Below are 23,797 nucleotides of genomic sequence, written 5' to 3' on the forward strand. Positions count from 1 at the left end.
CCGAGGCGCATAGAGAGAGCAGGGGGGAGGCGCGCGCGCGCGCGCAATCGAGGTTGTGCCACCGAGTGGCCTCTTGGCCAACTGAGGAGAAAGCAGCCCGGCCGCTCGGGCGCGCGAAGGGGGAGACGAGCGCGCACGTGGCCCCGGAGGAAGGCGAGTGGGTTGGGCGAGCCCGCCCGCCTTCCGCGGCTGCTGCGCGCGCGGCGTCCGGAGGCACTCGCGGAGCGGCGGGCGCCGCCGTCCCTTCCCGCTCTGCGCGCGGCTCGCTGAGGTAAAGCGCCTCAGCCATGGCCCTCAAGGACGGCGGCGGAGGGGTGAGCGGCGGCGGCGGCGGCGCCACCATCCTGCCCATCAGCGACATGGTGTCGTCGTGCTCCTCTCCGTCGGCGCCGGGGTCGGTGGGCGCCTTCCCTGAGGTGGTGGAGCTGAACGTGGGCGGGCAGGTGTACGTGACCAAGCACGCGACGCTGCTGAGCGTGCCGGACAGCACCTTGGCGCGCATGTTCTCGCCGCGGCGGAGCGCCCCGCGGGAGCTGCCCCGGGACAGCCGCGCGCGCTTCTTCATCGACCGCGACGGCTTCCTCTTCAGGTACGTGCTGGATTACCTGCGCGACAAGCAGCTGGCGCTGCCCGAGCACTTCCCGGAGAAGGAGCGGCTGCTCCGCGAAGCCGAGTACTTCCAGCTGGCCGAGCTGGTCAAGCTGCTGTCGCCCAAGGTGGCCAAGCAGAGCTCGCTCAACGACGAGGGCTGCCAGAGCGACCTGGAGGAGGCCAACTCGCCCGGCAGCGGCGAGCTCCTGGTGGCGCAGCAGCAGCGCAGCGCCGGGGAGAAGCGCGCCGGCTTCATCACCGTGGGCTACCGCGGCTCGTACACCACGGTGCGCGAGAACCAGGCCGACGCCAAGTTCCGCCGCGTGGCGCGCATCATGGTGTGCGGCCGCATCGCCCTGGCCAAGGAGATCTTCGGCGAGACGCTCAACGAGAGCCGAGACCCGGACCGCCCGCCCGAGAAGTACACGTCGCGCTTCTACCTGAAGTTCACCTACCTGGAGCAGGCCTTCGACCGCCTCTCCGAAGCCGGCTTCCACATGGTGGCTTGCAACTCCACCGGCACCGCCGCCTTCATCAACCAGTACCGAGAGGACAAGATCTGGAGCAGCTACACCGAGTACATCTTCTACAGTAAGTCCCCCATGCTCTTCCTTCCCCGGTGGTGAGAAGCTGAAGGTGGAGGCTTAACGCTTAATAATAATAATAATAATAATTTTATTATTAAGACTTGCCTGGAGAGCTCAGTTGGTTAGAGCATGGTGCTGATCACCAAGGTTGCAGTTTTGATCCCCTTATGGGGCAGCTGCGTTTTCCTGCATTGCAGGGGGTCGGACTAGATGATGCTTAGAGCCCCTTCCAACTCTACAATTGTTGTTGTTTAGTCATTTAGTTGTGTCCAATTCTTCATGACCCCCTGGACCAGAGCACGCCAGGCACTCCTGTCTTCCACTGCCTCCCGCAGTTTGGTCAAACTCATGCTGGTAGCTTCGAGAACACTGTCCAACCATCTCGTCCTCTGTTGTCCCCTTCTCCTTGTGCCCTCCATCTTTCCCAACATCAGGGTCTTTTCCAGGGAGTCTTCTCTTCTCATGAGGTGGCCAAAGTATTGGAGCCTCAGCTTCACGATCTGTCCTTCCAGTGAGCACTCAGGGCTGATTTCCTTCAGAATGGAGAGGTTTGATCTTCTTGCAGTCCATGGGACTCTCAAGTGTCTCCTCCAACACCATAATTCAAAAGCATCAATTCTTCGGCGATCAGCCTTCTTTATGGTCCAGCTCTCTTCCATACATCACTACTGGGAAAACCATAGCTTTAACACTCCACAATTATATGACTCTATTTATACCTTGCCCATCTGGCTGGGTTTCCCCAGCCACTCCAGGGTTCACAAAAGTGATTTATAAACTTTTTTTTTAAGGCTCCACAGTGAGAGATGGAGCTAAATCGGTCTCTAAACATGTGCAGAGTGCATTTTCGTCTCCCTCCTAAAGGACAAGGGGCAAGGATGGAAGAACAGGGGGAACCTGCCAGCTTTCCATGCAGTCCTGCATTCTCTTTCGAAGAGTTTCCAACCAGATGCTGCTGGGAACCCCCAAAGCCAGGTTCGATCCCTGACAGTGCTGGCTTTAGTTGCTGGGATATGCAGGTTAGGGTGTTGCTAGGTAATTGAAAATATTTTCTTTATTTCATCGCTTCAAAGATGTAGTTGGTCCCTTTTAGAATTCTGCATTAATTTTCCCAGTGCTGCGGGCACTCGTGTAGAAATGTCTCATTGCAAAGAATCTCATCTTGTAAAGCCCACTTAGGCTCATACATACTGCAGAGGAAGAGAAATTTCCATGTGGAAAGTAGCTAAATAAGTTACAACTTATCCATTAACTACCACTGCACCAAGTATACCACAAATCTTTATCCCTATACGTAGTATTTAAATGTGTGTGGCAGGAAAAAGTAGAGCCCCTAAGCCCTCAGTTTCCAATGTGTAATCTATTTCGACTTGAAACAGAACATAGTCCTGGAAACCCAGCCAGATGGGTGGGGTATAAATCATAAAATTATTATTATTATTATTATTATTATTATTATTATTATTAACACTTTTTGAACAAATTCATTGAGATTTGCATACCATTTATACATTGGGCGCCTGTGCAGTGAAATACCAGTAGGAGGGCAAATTTGACTTTTTCAGGATGAGAAAGCTCTTCCCTGATGAGTTTAAGGACTCCTGACATTGTTTCATCCCAAGGCAGATACACATATTCATGTTCATCACCCACCAGCTCGCTATTCTTGATAACTCAAAGCCAAATATGTGAACTGTTTTCCTGGGAAAGTATTCCTTAACTTGAAACTGGGTGATACAAAAAAGTTCCACATGTGGTGATATATACCATCACTTTGTACTTGAGTGTGTGAATATGCATGTGTGAAGTGGAACTCAACCCGTATTTTTAGTACTCCAAGAAGTTGTCTTCTTGATGCAAGTTGTTCTTGATCATTTTACTTAGAACCAGTAACTTAAATCAAGAGGATCAAGTTGAAACTTACTGTGGTGGCACCAAGTCACTATCAGCTTATTAATATTATGGTTGTTGCAGTTGTCAGTCTTTGGAAATGGGTGAATGGGTTCTTAAATTTAAGGTTCTAATATTTTTCCATGCAAAAAGTTTGGAGCTCCCCGTCTCTGCCTGTCGAAACTATTTGAAGCCCCCCAAAACCACAGCCTTTCTCGCTTTTTAAAGAAAGGTTTAGAGAGTGATGCTGTTTGACTTTGAAGGTTTCACAGAGTTTGTTGAAGGAAGCTTTGCACAAGATTAAAGCAGGCAATGCTAGAAGTAAGGAAGGGTTTTTAATATTTCATCACTACATTTCCTTCCATTCTCATTAACTACAAAGTAAACAGACTCCATCTGGACACATTTCAGTGGAGGACAGAACAGCAAGAAGAGTCTCAGTTTTCCAAAGGCTACTGAAAAGATAAACCTCAAAAAGAAAAAAAAAAGCAAGAAGCTTCTCAGTAGGAAAAATTCTTTAAATAACTCTCTCTTAGGTTCGGTGTGCATAAGCGTACTGTACAAACTTCAAGACATCTGGAAATGAAAAAAATAAACTGTAGCTGCATACTGCTGGACGGCATCCTTAAATCTCACAAAGTACATGTGTTGAACGATAAGTAGGAAGTGATTTGAACTAAAGAAAAGCATAACTGGATTCCATATGCGAACGTCTGTTTGGCAGATTTTCCCTTCCCAAGTCTCAGTAAGCTTTAGATCTTTAAAAAAATGTTTGAAAGGGTTTGAGTTAAGTCCTGTATATGAGAGACAGAGTGGAGTGAGTGTAATTTTTCCTATTCACTGGCTTTTGTGGAGGTGCCTGTGTGTTTATGCTTTTGCAAAGGAGGGAACTACGGATAGAGGAAATTGGAGCACTCTAGTGCAGTGGCTTTGTGACTAGGAAATGACTGCAATTTAGCACTTTTAAACAAATCAAACAAAATATAATGGGAAGTCATTTATGGATTTTTACTGATTGGCATATTAAGCAGCAGCTGAGGACAACTCATGCACCCATTAGGCTTTTTGAAATTGCTGCCAGCTTCCTACCTGTGACCATGTGCAGGAGAAAACATGTTGCAGGTCATTACACATCTGCCCCTTTTTTTGCAGTGATATTGAAAAGGCTCCTCACATTTCATGTGGCGGCAGCTGCTGGTTGCAGTGATTTAAGGATACCACCCTGAGCATGGTGGTCATGCGAATCAACTTTGAGGGCCAAACTAGACACAAAGTTAATTGTATGAATGTAGTTAACATGCACTTTAAAATATTAGTATGTAAACAGCAGTCACAGGGAACTTGAGGTAGCATTGCAACCACAGGGAGTGGACAGGGAGAGTTTAACCCTTTCACGGTTCCCACAAAATACCCCCAGCTGCTACTTGTACTGGAAGGTAAAGGTAAAGGGACCCCTGACCATTAGGTCCAGTCATGGCTGACTCTGGGGTTGCAGCGCTCATCTTGCTTTATTGGCCGAGGGAGCCGGCATACAGCTTCCAGGTCATGTGGCCAGCATGACTAAGCCGCTTCTGGCGAACCAGAACAGCTCAAGGAAACATCATTTACCTTCCCGCCAGAGCGGTACCTATTTATCTACTTGCACTTTGACATGCTTTCGAACTGCTAGGTTGGCAGGAGCAGGGACCAAGCAACGGGAGCTCATCTGGTTCCATCTCCTTGATGTCCAAAGGGTTCCCTGCAAATATGGACTGCAAACATTAAACGAGCAGACTCTCCCTGTTACCTCCAATTATTATCAGTTTGCTTTGTGTCTCATGAAAACAGCTCCACAGAGGTAGGCCAATGGAAGATGGTGGCACGATGATGCTATTTGTTTTTTGCCACTTGTTCCCAAAATCTGCATGCTTACAAATCAGTCTCCAAATCTATTATTCCAGCTTTTTTTATAGGTGTAAAAATAACTATCAGAATAATCTTTGTGTTTCAGAGTCCTGTTGAACACTGAGAGTGCAATTACTAAGTTTTTTCTCAACTTTGACTTCTGCTCTAACATACTATCTAGACTTAATTAATCTCTTCCTTACTACCTCCTGTATCAGGAACAATATTTACAAGGACTTCTACCTGCCATATTAAGCTACTTGTAAATCCTGGCAAGTCAGAGTCTCTGTGGGTGATTGGTTCTTGCATCTGAGAACTTGGCCAACAGCCTGCCCTGGAGGGAATTGTACTCACTATGAAGGAGTAGGCTGGCAGCCTGGGTTTGCTCCTGGATCCAGCTTTGTAACGGAGGCCCAAGAGATTTCAGTGAGGCTGGTTTACTAGCTTCAGTTAGTACCACAGCTGTAATCATTCCTGAATCAGGAAAGGTTAACCACAGTAATTCAGACATTGGTAACTTCAAGATTGGATTACTGAAGTGCAGTCTGATGATGATGATGATGATGATGATGATGATGATTATATTTATTCCCCGCCCATTTGGCTGGGTTTCTCCAGCCACTCTGGGCGGCTTCCAACAGAATATTAAAATACAATAACCTATTAAACATTAAAAGCTTTCCTAAACAGGGCTGCCTTCAGATGTCTTCTAAAAGTCTGGTAGTTGTTTTTCTCTTTGACATCTGGCGGGAGGGCGTTCCACAGGGCGGGTGCCACTACTGAGAAGGCGCTCTGCCTGGTTCCCTGTAACTTGGCTTCTCGCAGCGATGGAACCACCAGGAGGCCCTTGGCGCTGGACCTCGGTGTCCGGGCAGAACGATGGGGGTGGAGACGCTCCTTCAGAATGTTCTACTGATTTTATCTATGTTTTGTTGATAATTTATTTTTGTCAGTATTTTTATTCATTTTCAAATTTGTGGCTACTGTTCTATTTACTAAAATGGTTCAGTTTTATTTTGTATAGCACTTTGAGTTGGGGGCGGTGGTGGTCTGTAAGTCTTTCTAAATAAATAATCAATGGGGAAAGCCCTGCTGGGTAGCTCACTGATATCAGAGACTCTTTTGGTGGGAACATTGGACATAGCCATCTTTGTTGTGGTGCCTTAGCTCTGGGTTACCCTCCCTCAACAGATTGGTCTTATGGTTCTGCTTATGGCATTCTGTTCTGCGCTGGAGACTTAAAAAAATAAAAATCCAACAGGGTTTTGGATATGTGGCTTTGCTGACCCTAATATTACTTTGTGTACCCAGAGTCCTTCTGCTGTAATATTTGTATGTGTTTGCTTTTTGTTTCTTTGATTATTTTTGTACTTTGGGGTTGTCTTAGACTTGTGAACCACCTTGAGTGTCTCATATTGAGGCAGAAGTTTGGGATAGAAATGGTTTTAATAAATAAAATTCTCCCAGCAACTATAGTGCCTTTGGTTACCACTCTGTGTTTCATGGGCAGTTGTTTTAAACCGAGCCTCTGTCTATGACTAGCAACCTTTTGGATGCTATGCTGGAGTCTGCAGGGGACGGGACAGGACACGTATCTAACACTGAGGCAGCTTACTGAACCAGACTTGCTTAGTTTCAGTTGCAGGCCTGCATTATGGGCAGTGAAACCATTATCTGAGTTACATGCTCTGTATTAATGTGTCAGTTAAGGACATAAGAAGAGCTTGCTGCCAATGTCCCATCTAATTCAGCATCCCATTCTCACAGTTGTTGACACAGCTCTTCAGCTAATGTGTTTACAAGGTCAGGGTTTCTTTTTTTAATGGTAAGAGGGGTGGTCAAATTCAGTTTGCTTCTCCACAAAAGATTATTTGCACATGGCTATTAATGTCCTTCTTCATTTGAAAAACCCACTAGATCTTAATGGAGTTCACATTTAACACGTGAAAGATTCTTGGGGTATCTGTTCTGCGCTACTGTGCTAAGCTTAGGTTTATTCTTGCAATAAATGCATTAAAAATATAACTTTTTAAAAAAAATCTGTCCAAATAATGTTGCTTAGTTTTCCATCTGGAGTTACAATTCTCTGCTCTCTCTGCATTGGTGGTTGCGGAAATTGTCACAGCCAAGCAAAAGTATTTTATCATCAGCCCTTTTGGGACATGAGCTCATCATATTCTTTTCTTAATATATACCTATAAAACATATGACACCTGTCCCAAAACTGTTGGAGGGCAGACTGTTAACATAAATGCATCACTGGAAGAGATGAAATATTTTCTTTCTGAATCTGTTGACTTTATAATACCGCTGAATATCCTGAAGAAGTGAATCACATTGATAGCACATTGATTATTGGATGTAACTTAAAGTTTATTTAAAAATTAAAAGAGAAAGTGTCAGGACAGACTTTTCATAAGTCTACCTTTGTCAAACAGTAGCATCAAAACTGTTCTATAATCACAAAGTTTGTTTGTTTGTTTATAACCTGATATTAAGGGACAAACCCTCTGAAGGTGGCCAGCAAAAATATAATCAAGCAACCATATATATATAAAAGTTCAAGTTACCTGCAAACAAGTTGTAAAGCAAGTTACTTATGCATGGCTTAGAGAGAACTGCATTTAAGCAGTATATAAATTATCAAAATAAATAAAAAATAAAACAGCAGCAATTAAAACATGAAAGCCAGCATAAGGCCAGAAGTCAAATGCCAAATCAAATAAAAGAGTGTTTACAATCCAATTAAAAGTCATTAGTGAGAGTGCCATAAGAACTCCCTCTCCAGGTAACTATGAGGCCACTACTGAAAAGTTCTTGTCCATGGTACCTGGCAACCTGATAGCTCTTAGCATTGGGGACAGAGTCTCTGAGTTCATCTCCAGGCCTGTGCTGGAGGCAATCCTTCTGGACCCCAACTATTTAAGGCCATTAAGAACTATAAACTAGCAGTTGAAAGTGAGCCCAGAAGCAAACACAGCCCAGAAGCAACTGGTACATTAGTATTACATAGTTCAAACTCTCATCTGCCACAAGCATCTTGGCTGCTGCAATCTGTACCAGTGGAAGTTTTCAAATTGACTTGCATGATCTAAAGTATTATAGGAATCTAGCATGGATGTAACCAGGGTGTGTATGACTGAAGCTAATAGTTAATCGTAGGAAGTCCTGAAGATACATATCTGAACTCTGCTCTATCCTCGGCATCTTACTACTTAGGGAAGTTGCTTTCTTACAATACGGTTTGTGAAAAAAGTATTCAGCTGTTTGGACTGCTCTTGCATTCATTCTAGAACAGGAGCCTTCAACTTGTTCAGACCAGGGAGCTTCCCTAAGACAAAACATGCAGCATGGGAACTATTTTGTACCATACTTGTCTCAGGGCTCAGCAACACTTCCACTTGTCTCATGCCTAGAAAGCATGGGTGTGAGTGGTTTTATGCTGGACCCACACTTTCTAGGCATGAAAAACCCACACTTTAGCTTTAAACAAGGGCACATGCCAATCCAGACAAAACCTGATTGATGTTCTGATAGAGCTTATGAGGCAAGCAAAGTCTAGATGAGCCCTCAGTTCCTCTGCTCTTTTCTTCTGTTCTTTCCGACTTTCTCCTCTCTCTGTATTCTTTCATTCTCTTTCTTTTATGGCAACTCCCCCTGGGAGGGGGGGAAGCGAACATGAAACTCCCCTAGGTTGCATCATGTCCATGTTGTATTCCTGATCCACTTGTTTAAAACCAGGGTTCTAGACATTCATGGACAGGCTTGCAGGGTCTACTTTTTTTACTAGAAGCCAGGTGCAGAACAGTGTTGAAGGAGGCAGAGCCAGATGCAAAATGGCGCCTCAACTCATGTATTGAACCATGTGTTCCTTCCAATCAGGGATTCTAACTGCCTAAATTGGGTGGACCAGTTTTGCGCGTTATTTACCTAGGGGCTGCCTCTGTCGTGTGTGCAATTTGAATACAAATTGCCTTTCTGAGGGGATAGGCACTGCAGTTAGGGAGTTATGGTGAATGAAAATAGTTTTGAGTCTCCTTGGAAACTAGAGTTGTTAGGCACAAAACTACAGATCATCGCCCCTTTTCATTTATATTGTGAGCTTGGGGGGAACGTAACATTTTGAATAGGCAACTTGCTCAAGTCTGCCTGGCACTTCTGGAAGTCTGAAGCGGCCCTGAGGCTTCAGGAGCAGCTTAATTTTGTTTGGGGTGCTTCAATGCATACCTGTTTAGCACCTTGGAAGACCCCCAAAATCTCTCTGAAGTGGCTTGATTCAGCTCAGGGGTTTGTATGAGCACAATGCACTTTCTAATGCATATACTTACAGGCCTCACCTAAGGTGACTATAGACAAGTAAAGATGGGGAGGTTGGTTTGTTGATTAAATGTGTGCCAAAATGGAGGCAATAAAGTTTGCCTTGTACTATTCTGGTTTTTTTTTTGTTGGTTGGTCTACTCTTAATTACTGATTCACTCTGTTCCTACAGAGTAAAGCATTAGTTCTACCTAACTCTTTATATAATACTGCAGCATTTTGTAAAAACTTCTAGTTTTGTTTTATGGTTCATATTTTGACTGTCAAAAGTCAAGTCATATCAATAACATATAGGTTTCCAAATAAATATATGCAACGTTATCCATAAAACAATTAGCATTCTTTTGGGGGGTGAGTTGGAGCATGTTGTTTCCAAATGGTGTTGTTGTTGTTTTTAATTTTAGTGATAGTGTCACCTGTATTCTAGTGGAAAAGCGTGTGCATGTTTACACACTTTAGCTAATGGGGTCTAAACCACTGAGCCTAGGGCTTGCCGATCAGAAGGTCGGCGGTTCAAATCCCCGTGACAGGGTGAGCTCCCGTTGCTTGGTCCCTGCTCCTGCCAACCAAGCAGTTTGAAAGCATGTCAAAGTTGAAGTAGATAAATAGGTACCGCTCCAGCGGGAAGGTTTCCGTGTGCTGCTCTGGTTCACCAGAAGCAGCTTAGTCATGTTGGCCACATGACCTGGAAGCTGTATGCCGGCTCCCTTGGCCAATAAAGCAAGATGAGTGCCACAACCCCAGAGTCGTCCGCGACTGGACCTAACGGTCAGGGGTCCCTTTACCTTTTAACAATATATCACTATAATAGCACAAAGTCTCATTTCTTGGCTCCAAGGAACAGAAGAACATGGGGCTTCTCTCATCACCCTCTGCCAAAGGGCAATAACTCATTTGACATGACAAGGGTGGTGTTGACCCCATTACTATTCCACTGTTAATACAGTACTGGATACCTTCAGACAGCAATACATTGCCATGGGTTTATCACTTCTGTTTTTGCACAGAGCAGGAAGTAACGCTGAACTACAGTTCAGAAGTGGAAACAAAGTAAAATTTCAGTGCATCTTTTCAGAATTATCTGCAGGGTAAAATATCATGCACATTTCTAAGTGCTGGATAAAAAAAAGTATTTCAAATACCTAGGTGTCACTATTCCCCCTTTTCAGTTCTGAAAATTACTGTGATTAGGTTTATTGGAAATACACAGCTTTTTCTGGCAGTTACAGCTTTTTCACTTAATATGTCCCATGTAGCAATCTTGAAGAGTGCGTGAGAGAAGCCTAGTAGATGGAAGCAAGCAGCAAATATTAAATTCTACTGACTCAAATTCTCAGAATAATATCAAGATATTTAACTTTAAAAAAAAAAAAGTGCTAGAAACTAGTTTTGTTTTCAAATAATGCTAGTGTGGCTACTCAGAGCTTATCCAAAAACATTTTATTGTTGCTTTCAGAGTGACAAAATAACATGGTTAAATTTTACAAAGAGTTTTACATAATTTTCAGGGTAGATATTTCATTGTAGCACAGCTCTCTTTGAATTAATGAAGGGGTCAAATGTGAGCCCATGGCTGAATACCTGAATTACTCTCCTGAGACACATCTATCTGCCTTATTCTCCACTCGGAAGTGGTTAGGGTTTGAGTTGTGCCCCAAGACAAATGTTTCTATTGACTATGAGATAGAAAATATGTAAAAAATTTATAATGTAGCAGTATTTACACCGAAGAAAGTAATATGACCATGATTTCCATCCTTTTAAAGCCCCCTTGATTTCAAATGCTAATTGATCTTCTAATGATCTTAAATGACCTTTAAAACTTAGATTTTGCCCGATGTGGATCTTGAAAATACATTAACTACCAGCTTATTTTGGTACGAATATGAGTTAGATAATCATTGATGTGGAAACTGTATTCCTTCCATCATTTAAAATACATGGTTGGATGTGATTATCATTATTGCTTTTTGTTGGGAACATACACTCTACCCATGCTCAGAAGCAGTCTTGTTTTAATATTTCGCATGTTTAGAATGCGAGGCGCCCCTTACTTAGATGGCAACATATTTGGATTATTTTCATTAGAGCTAAAATGCAAATCAATTAATAAAACTTTCAGTTTAACATGTTGTGTTAAAAGCTGTTCATGTTCATGTCAAGCTCCAAAACGCTGCAAAATTACAGCTGTTAAAGATGACACCTTTAACAGACATGTTATTTAGGCAATATAGATATGATATGGTATGGTATCCTATCCCATGGTTAGTTCCAGCTTCACCACTACCTTGGAAGATGGATGGCTGTCAGTGGTGGACCTAACCCAGATCTTCAACCTCGCCTCTCCTACACTGCCAAGTTTCATATCAAACATTTTCTAGATATAAACTATAGAACCTACTTCTGCCCCCGCCCCCAGTTTCTCAAGATAATGCCAGAATGCAGTTCTGCTTACTACCCTTAACACAGGACCACAAGTGTGGCCCTATAATATTTAGTTTTTCACATGCACACTGGGCATCTTAGACTTGAAGGATGAAAGAATGCCTCACATCCAGCAAAAGAGGTCTGAGTGTGTGAACTTACTCCTTGCTTCCTCAAGAAAAGATGAACACACTAAACAAGGCAGAGCGTTCAACCCCAATTCTGTGTGGTTGTCTGCTCTTCGTTGACACTTTGTTGGCATAATTCATGTTGGAGAATCTTCCTGAGTGAGTGAAAATGGTGCTAGTATTGCCCTTCCTGGTACTGCTCAAAACTTTTTTAAAAAATGTCAGTACCAGTTTTTCTTTCCCATCTTCTCACTGCTATCTGACTCTCCTGCCTTATAGACCAAGTGGGCAGCAAGGAAGAGGGAGAGCTATTGTGAGAGGGAATTAAAGATGAGTGATGGTGGGTGATCCTGGCAGTGTAGAACCACCACAGGATGGAATTGTCTGTAGCTTGTGCTATATTTGTTCCACACTTGCTCTCCCATTTCATTTAGGCAATAGGGACAAGCCGCACTTGCTTGCTGCTGGGAAGTTGGAGTAAATCACAAGTGTCGCAACAATTATGTAGTTCAGAATGGTTATTGGGCAGCCATGCCAACTTCAGGTACAAAGCTTGACTGAACTATACAAAGTGCAACCATCAACACATGAAATCTGGTGCTTTTTATGTGTGTAAAAAATTCAGTTCCAAGTACACTTTTTAGGGAGTGAGCCAGCCAGACTTCTGTGACTTACTTCCTTGTAATTACCATCTAATTGCCCTGCATATATTTGAATTAATATACATATTTGGCAACATTCTCTTAGCAAAATGTTTTACAATCTATTCTGCTCCTAGCCTGAAAACTTTCACAGCAAAAAATATATCTCTGGACCTAAATATTATTTTTAAAAATTGTACTATGCTTAACAGAATAAAACCTACTTGCACTACTGCTAAAAAAAAGTAACCTAGAAGACCAGGAGAGGGATTTTAGCATCATAGTAATGAGCTCCTTAGAATGTTCTGAATAGATGGGATACACTTATTGATACTGCTCTATAAAGATGTCTGAATTTATGCTGTGATGCTTCCTTTAGTGGAAAAGCTACAGGGCTTATATCATCATTGTAAAAGAGGTCTTTGCTCAACAAGAAACAGATGCTGCAGAGTAAACATCATGCATAGTAATAAGGTTTCATTGCTGGAAATTCAGTAACTGATACTACTCTTACCTTCTGGCACCTTAAAGATTCCAACCCCCCCCCCCCCTTTGATCACTTCATGGGGAATCTGTTGATAAAAAGCTGCAGTGACTCGATTGAGGAAATGCTAAAGATATTTGAAATGTATGAACTATATTGTTACTTGGATCAGACTGCATGTCGGATTCCCGCCCCCGCCCCCCGCATGACAAAGGCTTCACTTGTTTAATATTAGCATGTGAGTCCAGAAGAATTTTGCAAACTTTGCAGCGCTTGGCTGTTCCCAATCAGTGGCAAAAGAGATTGAAGGAAAGAAGCTGCATGGCTGGAACACACTATTTTTTTCATGTGTTACCAGGGTAGCTTCTTGGATTGAGAACTTTGAGCAGTTCCTTGTTGGCTGTTGTGAAGCTCTGAATAGTATGAATCTTAATGAAGGCAGCCTATGATGCATGCAGCTGGTTTGTGCCTGGGGACTAATTCTTGACAATACGGCAGAATAATCTGCCCTAATCAGTCTTTTGCCATGAAGCCGCTAGGTAGCCTTACACAAGCAACTAACTCTCAGTCGCTCCCTCCTGATAGCGTTGCAGAATAGTGCCTAGAGACAATTTTTTAGCTTCACAGCATTCCCACCTCATCACGCTTTCCAGGATAAGGCTATGGAGCCTGAACAGAGATCGTTCCTCCACTGTCTCCCTCTGCCCTAATTTTCACCATAACATTCCATGGATAAACTGGGCTGAAACTCAGGGGGAGAGCATATACTCTGCATGCAAGAATCCCAGATAAATTCCCTGGCAGCTCCCTAGGTGTCAGAAACGGGCTAGATGAGAAGTGGTGGAAACCGTAGGACCGAGAGCCTTGCCCCCTGGGGAAAGCCGAAGTAGAAGAATTGGATTCTTGATCCTGGTGGTGGACAAATGGACACACCCGAGAGGAGGGGAAGAGCTGGGAAGTACTGGAGATTGGGAGCTTGGAGGATGAGGAAAAGGAGGAAACAGGCAGGTGCCCCAGCACAGAGCAAAGACAAGGATCAGCAGCTTCACCACAGAGCCACCCTGACAGTTTTTCTGTGGACAGGATGCAAGCCTCCCCCCCAAAAAAATCCCCCCCAAGGCGTCTGATTCCTTTCACAGAGCAGAGAACAAGGCAGAAACAGAGAAGGGTCCATTGGGGCTCCTTGCCAGTGGTGTCCAAACTTTTTTCAAAGAGGGCCAGATTTGATGAAGTGAGGGCCGTGAGGGCTGATGACCAAAGTTGATTACCTTTTTTTAGGATTGAAGTTGTTGAGTTTTTAGCATTTTACCCCAAAGTTGTTGAGGTGTTTTTTAGGATTTTACCCCAGGAAATAAACTGCCACAGGGGCTGGATTAAACTGACCAGCGGGCCAAATTAGGCCCCCAAAGTGGACTTTGGACATGCCTGCACAGAGGGAGGAGCCTGACACATAGGGAATGGGGTGAAGTGGGAAGTACAAGCAAGCCCAAGCAACAAGGTTGGAGCATACTGCCGAGGTCTCTGTATGTTCTCTGTTCTGCTTCCTTACTAAAGAAACTTAACTGCAAGTTAGCTGGTGTTTCCCTGACTTTCTCTGATCTGTAAATGAGCTGTTCTCCTTTTTCAGTTCCCTGACACCAATTAGGGCTGGGAAATACTCCTGCGTGAAACTGCAGAGAGCGACTATGTGAAGCATAGAGATCTAGGAAGACCATGGTTTGACTTTTTGTAAGGTGCCTTCCTGTGTTTCTATGCTTTCAATATCCCCTAGGTTATATAGGCATGTAGGTCCATGCCAGGCCATTTGTGGCTTTTCCTTTTTTTAAATAAATAAATGCATACATAGATACATACATACATACATAAATTTAAAGTTATGCATTTCTGCATACTTAGGGAGTTCCCCAAGTATGTAGAACTGTAAACCATCCCTTGTTTTTGGATATCCCACTTGGCACATCTCAGTTTGGTACTGGAGGGAATGAAAGTTAGCTTTTTGGATTGGATTACAATACAAAATAAAAACGCTGATTTTTCTCCTTTCATTTCATTTTTTAAAAAGGGAATTTTCTGAAAATCAGTTAAACAACTTGTACATGTAGTTCACTTAGGCTTTCCTTTTCTTTTTTGAGACTGGAGAAGCTATTATACTGTTGTACCTTGGAAATCGAACAGAATCCATTCTGGAAGTCTGTTTGACCTCGAAAACCAAATCGCAGCTTCTGATTGGCTGCAGGAAGTTCCTGCAGCAAGTCAGAAGCCACGGAAGCCCCATCGGACATTCGGGTTCCAAAAGAACGTTCGCAAATTGAAACAATCACTTCCGGGTTTATGGTGTTTGGGAGCCAAAACGTCCGAGTTCCAGGGCATTCGACAACCAAGGTATGACTGTAGTAGCTATGGTAAACAACGTAACTATAGAGTGGTTTTGGGGAGCCATGTTCAGTGCAAATAGGATTAGAAATTTACAAAATCTTCCAGGGTTATAAAGAACTCACAAGTGTATTGAAATATGTACTCTTTTGGAAATTGTTTAATAATTAACAATAATTTTCAATTATTTAATTAATTTAAGGATTGTTATTCCACTCTTGGGAAAAGAAATTGCCATAGCAGTTTACATAAAACAGGAAAAGCAATAATACAATTGTGGCATACAGATAGCATATTTCTAAACAAAAATGGCAGTGGCAAAACAGCATAAGAAACTTCAGAGATAATGAATAAGGAAATCCTGGTTTCCACATTCCTGTTCCACTCAGCAGTGCTTTACTCTCCTATTTGGCGATTTGTTGTTACCTAAATCCTAGCTTATCAAGTTTTGTTCTTAAAGAAAAAGTAGCTACGGATCTTTCCATAGCAAGCCAAGAGACAAACGTTGTAAAACTCTTGTCAGGACTGTGCCGTTTAAGCCATTTGATTGTACATCACCATGTATTTGATTGATTAATCCATGTAAAAAACTCAGTGCACCTAGAAAGCTAAGCCATCAGGAAGAGAGCTAAGTTCTAGTGCCTTTACAATGCAGAGTACACATAGTTCACAGAAGTGGTTGAGTTGTCATACTGCTACTTTCTGTCTCAGATTTTTCTTTAGTCATTCTTTTTTCTGCGTAGTTTTACAGAGTGGTTTTGATCTACACTAGATGGCAGTACACCGGTAGGATGGTTTGGTAATCTAGAATGGTTTAATAACCAGCTTTCTCAAGGTTAAGGGAGAAATCATCTCATTTACTCTTTTCCTTTGCATACAGAGAACTGAAGAACTGCAGTTTGGTCTTGACTATAATGAAAGGAGGTAAATCAGAAGTACACTGCAAATGATCTTTCTCTCTCATGCTTATGAGAACTAGTCACATTCCTTCCAGAGAGACTCGATTCAGACTCGATTACTGTACTCTCTTCTTTTTTTGCCAAATACAAATTCACGGGCATTTGAGTAGTGCATTTCTGATGCTTTACCTTCTCAGCTTCCCTTGTGCATCAAACCAAGGGTCTGTTTAGTCTGGTATCCTCCTCTCTGACCTTTAGCCAGCTCATCCCTGGGTCAGAAGCCTCAGACTGACCATATTGCTGGAAAAAAGCCAGGTCCCATGAAGATTGCAATTCCTCTTTCTTTTCTTTCTCAGAAGCCCAGACGAAATTCAGCTTGTACAATTTGCTCATTTCTTAATAAGCAAATAATAAAGCAAATAGCAATAGTTGTTTCATGCGTTGGTGCTATTGTATCTAAACCAGCTTATCATTACTGGAAAGATTTGAAAGAACATTGTGGGTTTTACTTTAAGAAAGAGATATGCCTTAAATGCTCTCTGCTCTCAAAGTTTTATTATTCATTAGATGCAGTTCTGAACCTCAAAAGCTACTTAGCATAGGTTGCATAGAAGTTGAAATTGCAACTGACTCAAATATTACAGCCACCAAAGAAAGTCCAATAGAAATACGTGGGGGGGGGGGTGTGAGAGAGAGAGAAGGGAGAGGAAAAAATATATCCAAGTTTTTAACAAAGTGGAGAATCATATGGAGAACTTCTGCATCAGTGGCTGCAAATGTTGATGCTCAAACTCTTCATGTTATCATCCGCGTCCATGTAATGAATAACCTAAAAGCAAAAGATTTCTAGAACTTTCCATGTGGCTTTTCTAACGTTTGATCCAACACTTAGAACTTCTTGAAAGGATGGTCACCAGTAATCTATTTTACTGAGGAAGAACAAACTGAAGGGCCTTCCTTAAATAAGACCATATTTTAAAATACTATCTACCAGTTTGCATTATTTTCTTTGATCCTTAAGAGTACAGTGGTACCTCGGGTTAAGAACTTAATTCGTTCCGGAGGTCTGCTCTTAACCTGAAACTGTTCTTAACCTGAGGTACCACTTTAGCTAATGGGGCCTCCCACTGCTGCTGCACCGCCAGAGCACGATTTCTGTTCTCATCCTGAAGCAAAGTTCTTAACCTGAGGTAGCATTTCTGGGTTAGCGGAGTCTGTAACCTGAAGCGTGTAACCCGAGGTACCACTGTAAATATGTTTTTACTCATTGAGCTACAGGGCTAAATTAGACATTTTTAAAATGAGAAATTGGCTGGGAAAAGTTGAAGTTACACACAAGCTGATTTTCACTGCATGAGAACAAATATACATATGTTAGGCAGGTTTCTAGCCTTCTCAGGCTGCTTTTCAGTTAAACAACAACACTGTTGAGGAACTTGGTCTCACATTTAATTTGGCCCCTGGATAACCTTACCATCTGTGTTGGCAAAGTATCTTACATAATTCTGGGATGAATCCCATGGTGCCTTGGCAATTAGTGGCCAGGTTTCTCAGATGGCACTTTTAATCTAGTGTCTGCCATAAGCTGAAAAATATCCCAATTGCTTGGACCTGGCACACACCAAGTGCCATCCGTTTATACTTGAAGGCTTTCTCAATTTCTGGTCATAAATAAATGCCTACAGTTTATACATAGTGCTTATTCTAGTCTTGTAATTTGTGCGCCTTTTAAACTCCTAATGGATTTTAAATTACAGTGGTACCACGGGTTAAAGATGCTTCAGGTTACAGACTCTGCTAAGCCAGAAATAGTACCTCGGGTTAAGAACTTTGCTTCAGGATGAGAACAGAAATCGTGCTCCAGCGGTGCAGCAGCAGTGGGAGGCCCCATTAGCTAAAGTGGTATCTCAGGTTAAGAACAGTTTAAGGTTAAGAACGGACCTCCAGAACGAATTAAGTTCATAATCCGAGGTACCACTGTATACCGTTACATGCCACCCCAATCTCTGAGTGGTGTGAGATTCCAGGGGTTCCAGACACTATCTCAGGCTTCGTGTTTCCTTCAGGAATAAGGCACAGTGGAGACTGTGGTGTCTTTATGATATATGGTTTATTTGCACATATATACAACCTTAGCCTGCAATAGTGGGGTTCTCAGCATTAACACACCAAGCGCGTCTTCCATAGCCACAGCCTCAGACAGAAACTGTCAATGTCCTCCTTACAGTATGGTTAACAGAGCTCAGTACATTTCTCCAAATATGATTTGATCAGCACAGAATAGAGCAGAATTATTATTTCAAAGTTACTAGGTAGTTTCTTTTTTTATCCTTTAATTGATTATGCTCTACATTTGCCCTTCTGTTACTTGCAATCAGCATTGTCCATTTATAAAGAATAGTGAATTTCCAAGCTAAATCAAGCCACAATTTCAATACCTGCTGCGAGTTTTCAGAACACTGGACCCCAGCTGTGCTTATTAATATTGCATTGTTTATTAGGAAAGTAACTTGGTGATTTCTCTCTCTCTCAAGCTAAAGGCCAAGGTTGCACCCCACTGAGATTGTAATGGTGTATTTCCTTCTACAAAAGTATTGGTCTAATTATTTTTAACTGTATGAAGGAAACCCATTTGACTGCATGTAGTACAATTGAGGTCTTCTACTTCTTCAAACTATAAGATGTCAAATACTTTTCTTAGAGAAACAGTCATGAATTTTAATAGGAGAAAGAAGAGAAATAATGAGTTAAAAATACAGGTTTATATGCGTAGATCAATATTTTTTATTATTAACTATTGTATACCTTTTCCTTTTAAGTGTGCATTGCATATAGGCATTTTAATTTTAATCTGCAGTGTCACTTGGGAGTAGGAATTGGGCAATCATAATGAGTAGTCAGGACCAGAACTGCAGAATCACAGGAGCATAGGAAGGTGCTTTTCATCCAGGGGTCAGCAAACTTTTTCAGCAGGGGGCTGGTCCACTGTCCCTCAGACCTTGTGGGGGGCTGGACTATATTTTTTGGGGGGGGATGATGCAAGAGTACCATGAGCCCCAGTGGCTTCTTACCTGTGTCTTGCAAGCAGCAGGGGCTGGCGGTGGCAGGGACACCGACAGCGGCAGAGGGACTATGAGCAGCACGTGAAAGAGCTCCGGAGAGGGGCTGCTTAAAATGGTGGCCGCTCGAGCGCTGCTGCCGCTGGCACCAACAAAGCTCAGCCCCCTTCCCTCCTCTAGACAGGGCAGAGAGAAGCCGGGAGGGAGGAGGCGCCACTGCTGTGAGAGGGAGAGGGAGAGAGAGGGAAAGAACGTGCAAGCTGGCGATCCTCGTGGCGATTCCCGGACCATCTGTGGGCCAGATCCAGAAGGCAATTGGGCCTGATCCGGCCCACATTTGCCAACCCATGGGTGAGGCCATTGGCCCATCTAGGTCAGTACTGTTGACACGGGGCAGCAATGGCAGCAGTGGCTCTTCAGGTTTCATGCAGGTACCTGTCCCAGCTCTGCCTGCAAACGCCAGGGGTTGAACCCTGGATCTTTTGCTTGCAGAGTATGTGTTCTGCCACTGAGCTACAAGTCTTTGTCTCAGAGTTTGAGGGGTGTGTTTCTTGTCATTCTAAGTCAGTCTTGCAACTGGGTGTTTGGCTTGGGCAAGTAGCAAGTGCCCTTAAATGAGATTTAGGTACCTGAGTAGAAAACTGCTACTGTCCAATAAGGCCATGCAATCTCTCGTTCAGGCACACACTTTCTTTCACTACTACTTACTTTGTGCTCACAATGTAACCTGGGAATAAGCCCCATGCAATTTAATGGGACTTACTTTTGGGCCAACCTGTATAGAGTTGCATCTAACTATTCGTTTTGAATATAAAAATGTATGCCCCCATTTCAGCATGTACTTCATTTTTCTTCACAAAAAATACTCACAGAATGTTAATTCTTAACACATACTGTTCTCTTACATTGCATAAGTAAAACTTTTCAAAACTCTCACTTGAAAACCCTGATGCTTTAGTTTGATTACATATTCCCTTAGTTGCAGATATTCAGATCATGAAAGATTAATGTTATCTGGCAATATTTTTAGATCTAAAGTTAAACAAAATGTTCATGGCTTAACAATACTTTATAAGTATGAAAAAGCACTGGTTTGCATGACTAAAGTGCTCCTATATATTATTTAAATAAAATTCTGGATCACCTTTTACAGACCCTGTAGGTGATTTATCATTTCCTTATATCTATCCCATATTTCTAGCAATGATTTCATAAAATTTGGGATCTTATAATTCTTCTTTCTACCTTTATTATTTAGTCGTAAAATGTCTTGTAACTTTTGAAGTACGATGTTCTAACTTTTTGTAACACCCAGTTTTAAGTGATTCATCGACCAACTCTATAATCCAGGGTAAACAATTGATGTGATAATATAATCTAAGACTAGGAAAATTCAAGTTGCATCTTTTAACTCTGCGTGGTAATATTGTTTCCTAATTTGATACTGTTTTTCCTGCCCACAAAAAACTGGCAAATAATTGTTGCCCTTCCCCATTTAAAAAATGGTACAATTCTTCTGATTTAATAGCTAAACTTTCAAATAAAAAATAGAATAGGAATAACTACATTTACGTAGCTGACAGCCTTCCTGAAAGTATTTATTATGAAAATATTTAAACATTGTGCCTTTTTTGGTAGAAATATAACCAAAGTTGTATAGATAATTGCAATTGCACAGAAGAATCAAGTAGCCTGGTTCAGATGATCATCAAAAGCCATCATTTGGGTGATAATGAGCCACCTGCAGTGACCCTTCTTGCATTCTTGCTTTTCTGCACATGAAGAGAAGGGTGAAAGTTGCATTTCTCACTTTTGACTATATCACAGTTGGATCAAACTTTGGATTGGTACACTGGCTTGTTTTCTCATTGGGGTTACAACATGCAACAGTTACACAAATTTGCAATTAATGGGAACCTGTTTTCATGAAAACTGAATGAGAAAGCTACAACTTCCCTTCTATCAAGAGCAAACAGTGAGAGTGTAAATATTTATTTAAAATATTTATAAGCTGGACCATGCCCACCTTTTAATTTATATATATGGTAAAAACATATTTTGTTGAGAAAACTTTTCATCTTTCCTCATTCCTGAACTTATTTGAAAGCTCAGCTTTTTAAAAAGCAGCTGTTAGCTTTCATTTGTATCCAGAATTAGGACAGCAGCCTGTGTTAGTAACAAAAAGGTCTCTTTTACTACTATCTTGGAAATTTTGCTTGCCTGGGGTCTTTTGGAGCAAAGTGAATTTAAATTATTACTGTAAAGTAATTCTGTAGAAAATGGATAAGGCAGTGTATTTCAGAATGCCATGCAGAATAACTCCACTTTGCAGTGCCCAAGAAGAAGCATGAGCTTTTTGATTTCACACATTTTTACAAGATGCCTTCCTCAGCTAAGTATTAATGGGTGCTATAAAATGATACTGGCACAAAAGTTGAAAGTCCTGAGCAGTTGTCCTGAATTGATGTTGCTCCTTGTATAATAAATTCTATACGTTAAGGAGATGACTACATTCAGGAAGCAGAACCAAACTTCTTTTTTTTTTTTTTGGCTTGGAGAAATTATGTTGGAGAAGCAACAAGGAAGGAAGGCCAATAAAATATTCCTGGCCAATCGGCAGTACAATACAGATGAGCAGTTGATTACATGTATATATTGGTAAATTGCCATCTGAAACGTTGCCATCTGAATCCAAGTTCTTGGGTTTTGGTTGTAGCAGGAAGGTGTGGCAAGACAGGATGAGAGTTATGTTTCTCAAAGTGGTTAGAATGCCAAATTTGGACTTGAACTCTGGAGACTTTGGAACAGTTCCTTTATTTCTCTCACCCTGCAGGGTTATGTGGGGGTGGGGGAAAGAAATGAATAAGATTAGATACACTCCAGATACTCCTTAGAGAAAGGGTGTAATGCATACCCTATATAATAAGTAAAATGATAAAATTACTTCAGCCTATTTGCTATTTAAAGTTTTCTACTTCTGGCGGAATAGAGTTGGACTATGTGGTTTTAAGCAGTAACCATAGGTAATACTCCATCCATAGATACAGACTGGACCTATCTGGAAACAAGCAATTCGGCAGCTAAGGGGCATTGAGATTTCTGCTGTCATTGTTAGAGCTTAGCAATAGATTTTTTTATTGATTGATTGATTGATTGATTTGCATACCACCCTCTTGCAAAACTTCAGGGCAATGTACATAAAACATTTAAAAGCAATTTTTTAAAAAATCATTGAAATGACTGGATACTCAAGAAACATTTTAAACAACTGCATAGGCTTGTTCACAAAAAGAAGTCTCCTGAACATCAAAAGTGAGAGTGCCTTCCAAATTTCTGCTGGAAATGCTCCACAACTTGGGAGCAGCAGCACTGAATGCCAAACTTCTGGCTGAGGTCAGTTGGGTCTTGGTTACATGGAGGCAACTAACAACATTCCTCCATATAATATAAGCTGGGATATTAAAGCTCAGATGGTCCTTAAGGTATCCTGGAACCAAAATGTTCAGGGCTTTGTATATTAGCTCTTCTGAAAGTTATAGCATAGGTGCCAGGGAGAAGCAGCGTCCCCTGTTGTCTCTTGATATAGGTCATCCATCAGGGTGACTAAAGCTATTTCAGTCCCAAAACCAGGCCCAAACCCAGACTGAAGTGGATCCAGATAATTAGTGCCACCCAGGAACACTCAAACCAGGGTATTTTTTATTATTAATGTTTGCAAAACATTGAATGCTTTTTATGTTGTTGGAAATCATCTGAATGTGATTTGTGGCACAGAAATGCAACTGTAAATGGCTTAATTTCATAAAAGCAACACTTCACTGTAGAAGCTCCCTAAACTCGAGCCAGACTTTCTGGATCCAGTTTTCAGCACAAAATAGCCTCACACACTTGACAATTTGCTGCACCTAAAACATAGAAATAATACTATTTCTAAAAAATGCGGGCTAAAACTGTATTTACATGAAAAAGAAACCATTGAGACAGTGTGAGGAATCCCGCAACTGAAATAAAAGACAGAATGGAAGAAGTGAGGATAAAATAGGAAATAAACTGTTGTGAATCAATTATTTATAGCTTTCTTTCTTGCAGCTAAAAACCTTCTGGTTGAAAAACACTGACAGTTTTAGGTAGCTGATAAGAAAGCAAAGGTAGAGAAATATTAATATCCAACAGCTTTATGTATTGGATCCAGAACAATAATGTTTATATTCAGCATTTTATAATTGGTGACGGAAAAGAATGTGTAAGACTTCTATACAGTGCATATTTGAGCTGCAGTCACTGCCTGGAATTGGGTTTTTTAAAAAATAAAATTAAAATTGAGAGTATTCATGGACTAATGAGTATATAAAAATAATTTCCCCATTGGGAAGTTTGCGTCTGTTGGTGGGTTACTTAGTTATTCATTCCTGTGCCTCCCATGTGTCATGAGAGTGTGTCAGAAATTTTAAAAGCAACACTAAGGTTGCTCTGCCAGTTCCAAGCTGGCGTATAGCTCATTGGGGGTTTCAGGTTGTTGT

General features: G+C 41.9%; 1 protein-coding gene across 1 annotated transcript in view; it reads left to right on the plus strand.

The window, feature by feature from the left end:
- Positions 1 to 245: 245 nt before the first annotated feature.
- The window catches only part of KCTD8 (potassium channel tetramerization domain containing 8), a 44,075-nt gene continuing 20,523 nt past the window's right edge, over positions 246 to 23,797 (plus strand). The window contains exon 1 of the mRNA XM_083630646.1: positions 246 to 1,182. Coding sequence (XP_083486772.1) covers positions 288 to 1,182 — 895 coding nt within the window. The 5' untranslated portion in view covers positions 246 to 287. The remainder of the gene's footprint in view (positions 1,183 to 23,797) is intronic.

The sequence above is a fragment of the Podarcis filfolensis genome (assembly GCF_964270895.1).
Source record: "Podarcis filfolensis genome assembly, chromosome: 9".
Classification (NCBI taxonomy): Eukaryota; Metazoa; Chordata; class Lepidosauria; order Squamata; family Lacertidae; genus Podarcis; species Podarcis filfolensis.